Source organism: Neophocaena asiaeorientalis, unplaced genomic scaffold (genome assembly GCF_003031525.2).
Source record: "Neophocaena asiaeorientalis asiaeorientalis breed wild unplaced genomic scaffold, Neophocaena_asiaeorientalis_V1.1 scaffold917, whole genome shotgun sequence".
NCBI classification, from domain to species: Eukaryota; Metazoa; Chordata; class Mammalia; order Artiodactyla; family Phocoenidae; genus Neophocaena; species Neophocaena asiaeorientalis.
The window spans coordinates 245138-249731 of NW_020173505.1; the positions used below are offsets into that span (position 1 = coordinate 245138).

The 4594-nt window shown below is 44.8% G+C and overlaps 1 protein-coding gene across 3 annotated transcripts in view; it reads right to left on the minus strand.

The window, feature by feature from the left end:
- Positions 1–3430: 3430 nt before the first annotated feature.
- Positions 3431–4594, minus strand: part of TCEAL1 (transcription elongation factor A like 1) — a 1576-nt gene continuing 412 nt past the window's right edge. For all 3 annotated transcript variants that reach the window (XM_024747634.1, XM_024747632.1, XM_024747633.1), the window contains exon 3: positions 3431–4472. In XM_024747634.1, the coding sequence (XP_024603402.1) occupies positions 3981–4472 (492 nt within the window). In that variant the 3' untranslated portion in view covers positions 3431–3980. The remainder of the gene's footprint in view (positions 4473–4594) is intronic.

Here is a 4594-nt window from a genome sequence, read left to right on the forward strand (position 1 = left end):
ACCTGGAAAAGATAATAGTGTGGAAGCTCACCCAAATGCACAAACCAACAAGGATACCATACTTAGCAAGTCTAAATCAATTATTCCCTAAGCCCCAGAAAGCTACAATCTAAATTGGAGGCAGTGTGGCACAGTGGGCAGAACACAGAACTTGATTCAGACAAATCTGAGTTAGAACACAGGGTCTACTTCTTATTTATCTGTATAATCTTCCTCATTTGTAAAAATAATTGAGTTTATATTTCTGAATGGGAGAGGGAGGAGTCTCTGGGCATTTTGCAAGGACCCTGGACCCAATCCCTCTACCCTGCCTCACCAGAGGGGCTCCCACTCCCAGGCACTGTCTCCCAAGGGCTTGGGCATCCTGCTTAGCAGACAGCTCTATCCAGGGTCCTGGACCCTCAACGCTTTCTGCTCTGGAGTTGGCCAGGCAAGTAGCTTCTTGGACACGTGATGGGGATATCAGCCTTCTGTGCAGGTAGGGAAGTGGTGAGGGGGCCAGAGAACCAGGCTCTGGATGTTGCTGACCCTCCAACATCAATGCCTCCAAAACATCTTCATACCAATCCACAGTCTGACTACCCTGACCTCAAAGTCGTGGGCTAGGCCTGCAGTGCATAGGGGTGTTCACACAGGAGGTGCCACCCCTTTTCTCTTGAGCTGTGAGACCACATGCCTTTGAAGCTCCCTTTACCTGGGGGCTCCCGTGCCTCTGGGCCTGGGCTGACACAGACATCAGAAGCGCCGCACCAGGCACACACAGACCTAAAGTCACCACAGAACCAGCCAAACAGGCCAGGGCACATCTGAGGCCCTTCTGGGAATCTGAGCAACGTGAGTGGGAGAGGGATGGGTGAGGTCGTGTCTGAGGTCTAACCCCATTTCAAGGGGGCTACTTCACTGGACTCTGACAGAAGGGCCAGCCCCTTCTGCTTCAGCCCCAAGTTACCTGGTCAGGCCCAGCCAGGTCAGACATCTGTTTGCTCAAAGACTGTTCAGACCAATGTTTCCACTTGGGAATCCTTGGGCTTTATCTCCTCCCCTATAAAAGGTTCCCCAAAAGAGACAGGGAAAAGGAAAGAGAAGCAAAGTGCTCTGACCTGCAATGGGACAGTTGTTGTCCTCCTGGTGTGTATGTCCAGGACAGCCTGGCCTTTAGCCTAGAAGAGTCTGGTGCCTGCTGCAAGCTGGTGCAGAGAAACCAATGTCAGACGACCCTGGAGAGGAGTATGGCTTGGAGGAGCCTTTCCACATCCTGCCCCAGCACCACCCCTCAGTGTCAGGGGGCTGGATTCATTCCATCCTATAAAGCTGGCAAGTGAGTTGCTGGACCCTCAACTCACTCCAGCCAGAATCCAACCCAGTCAGCATCCATCAGGCTACCATAACCTTGAGGAATGGTCTGGAGACATGAAGATCCCCCCTAATGGCATCACACAGTGAAAAAATTAAAGCAAAAGTAAAATTAAGGGCACAGGACTGGCTTACCATTTTGAGATCTGATTACCAAAGGAGAACTTTGAATTTATTTCTGATGTACCTTACTCATATTGTAAGGAAGCAATGCAAGGCATTACATAATGTCAACCACAGAAAATACATCTTGCTGTTTTGTCATCTCTCTTAGGTTTTTATTCTGTGTATGGTCTTGCTTTGTTGCAAAAAAAATCTAAATTTTATGTAGTAAAGTTGATGAGGTTGTTTCTAATTCCTTATTTAAATATATGGTTGGACAAGCCTTTCACCTCTCTAATTCTGATATAATCATCTGTACTTTCTTCTATTTATGTCATAGTTTATTCTTACTAAAACCAGGAGTATATTGTATATAGATAGCAGTGTCTCTCCACCTTGTGTGCTCATATACAGAAAAGCAGATTTAGTGGGTCTGGGGTAGAGCCCAGGTCTCTGCTTACTTTATAGGAGAAACACTGATAACTGAAATATTTGAATAATTTTAATGTTGAATTTGGGGAAATTCACCCCTAACGTGATCCCTTTGGAATTGCAATTCATGCTTTCTAGAGATGTGAACACACTGAAGCTAACATAGTCCATCAGACAGACTGGGTTCAGAACTGGGTCATAATTCAAAAATTATTAGCCACTATCTGTGTTTCTAGAATTAACATGATCAATAAAACAAAATCTTAGAAATCATAATATCTGATAGACACATATATATGCATATATATTAGTACTTTAATTACTTACAAATCTTAGATTTTTAAAAAGGAGTTTAACAGAAATCATAACACCTGATACACACATACACACACACACACACACACACACACACACATATAGCGCTTTAATGACTTTTGCATGTTTCTTGTTGATGTGGGGTGGGGCAGAAGGGAAATGTCCTAGTTTGAGCTTGTCTTTTTAAAAAATATTTGTTTATTTTGGCTGCGCCAAAATAAACACCTGTGTTAGGTGCCGCACGCGGGATCTTTAGTTTTGGCATGTGTACGGGATCTAGTTCCCCAACCACGGTTCAAACCCAGGCACCCTGCATTGGGAGCAAGGGGTCTTACCCAGCGGACCACCAGGGAAGTCCCTGAGCTTAGGTCTTAATTTCCTCTTTAACTTATACATATTGAGTAAGTCAGATGAATTGGTAAGGCAAGCCTGCCAAAAGCCCCTGGGAGAGAACTCACCCTAAGCAAATGTTGGGCAATTAAAACCATAGTTATCCTTGGAGATTATTTGGGAGGGGGTTCCAATTCTGAGCACAAAGCATTGTGTCTGGCTCACATATTCATCTCCGAGCCCAGGTCCCAGTGAACTCATGTTTGCGCTCAATGGAGAAAAGGGGAGGCTTTTGGGAAAAAAATAAATAGGAAAGACTATTCTGCTAAGAATTCTTTAAGACATAGAGGTCTAAGCAGCACTGGGATGGTATCCACCTGGACAGGTGTAATATTAAAGCTAGAGGAGGGGCATCCTTCATATATCTGTTAAGAGACACAGTTCAGCTTTGGCCCAGCAGGGACTCCAGAGCAATCAGTAAAGCTTTGCACCTTGAGGACTCTGGCACCTCAGCTGTGATGGGGGCCATGAAAGGAGCAGGACCCAGGAGAAGGGGCAGCGGTACCCAGCAGACATGGTGGTATCTAAGGGAAGAGAATAGCAGGACAGGAATAGCATGTGTCACTCACCTGGAATTGCACAGGATTTGTGAGTGCAAACGAGACCTCCTTTGGGTACTATCCCCAGTATCTGAAGGGAATCTATAGGGGATGGGGTCCAGCATGTGCAAGTAGGGGGAAAAAGTACAGCTCACATGACCTTTACCTCATTTGGTTCCGCAGCAGCCCTGTAAATTCTCCTATTCCTATTTAAATGGGAAAAGAATGACCCTTAAACAAATATGAGTACAGTACCTGGTTTACATCTCTGCCTAAAAGATTCAGAAAAAAACATGGGATTTAAGTTCTGTCAAGTATTTATTAAGTGCCACATTATCTTTATAAGCTGATTGACATTATTTTTAAATTGCTTTACAATTTTTCTATTATATTGGGTTTTTTTGCAACACATGTAAAATGTGTTCATCTTGAAAAAATGAGAAATTCAGATGCAGCAAAAATGAAAAACAAACAAGTCACCTGTTATCTTACCACAGATAGCCACTGTTAAGCCTTTAAAGTATATACTTTCAGTTTTTTCTTTTCATATTAATATATAAATATACATTTTTTACAAAATGGGGATACTACATATACTTTCTGAAAATTGCTTTTTTCACTTCACAATATATAATGTACATCTTTTCCATGCAAATGGAGAAGACTTATGATTGAAAGAGGGGGACTTGCAGATGGGGGGCAATTTTATGCCAGTTACAAGCGAAACACCTCAAATAAAGCCACGCAAAGTTAAGATTAGGAAGACGGGGTAAGGTATATGAGAAAAAGCAAACAAAGGTCAGGTGATAATACTCATACCAGGCAAAACAGAATTAAAGGCCGAACACATTAAATAGGATAAGGGCGGTTCCGCCTTGCCTTCCAATGCATGATCATCAATTTGTTTCGTACTCGCTTCATCTCTTCCATCTCCTCTGCTACCTTTATCATCTCCTCATTGCTTAAATTTCTGCCGTGTATGTCCCCTCTAAATTGCGGGCGGGAGCGAGCCAGCCTTTCTTTAAAGCTTCCCTCTTCTAGCTTATGTTTGCCCACTCCGCAAGGAGGCTGCTCCATGGGAGGGCGCTCCTCAAAAAGGTCCTTCCTAGACAGGCGTTCCTGAGGAGGGCGCTCCTCGGACACGAGCATCTCAGGAAGGAGCTCAGGAAGGAGTTCCTCAGGAAAGAACTCCTCCTCCGAGGATTGCTCCTCCGAAGACGGCTCCTCCGGAGACGACTTTTCGGGAGAGTGTTCCACAGGAGGCCGCTCCTCCTCCGCCTTGGGCGAGCTCTGTGGCTGCTCCTCAGGCTCTTGGCAGGCTTTTTCCATGTTCAGGATGGTCTTTTTTAAGCACGGTTATTCACAGGAGACAGGAAAGGCAAAGGCGAGTCAGAATACTCGCTGTCTGGACCAAAACCCCGCCCATGGGTTCCAATACCTGCCTCTTCCCGAGTCTGGGCCCG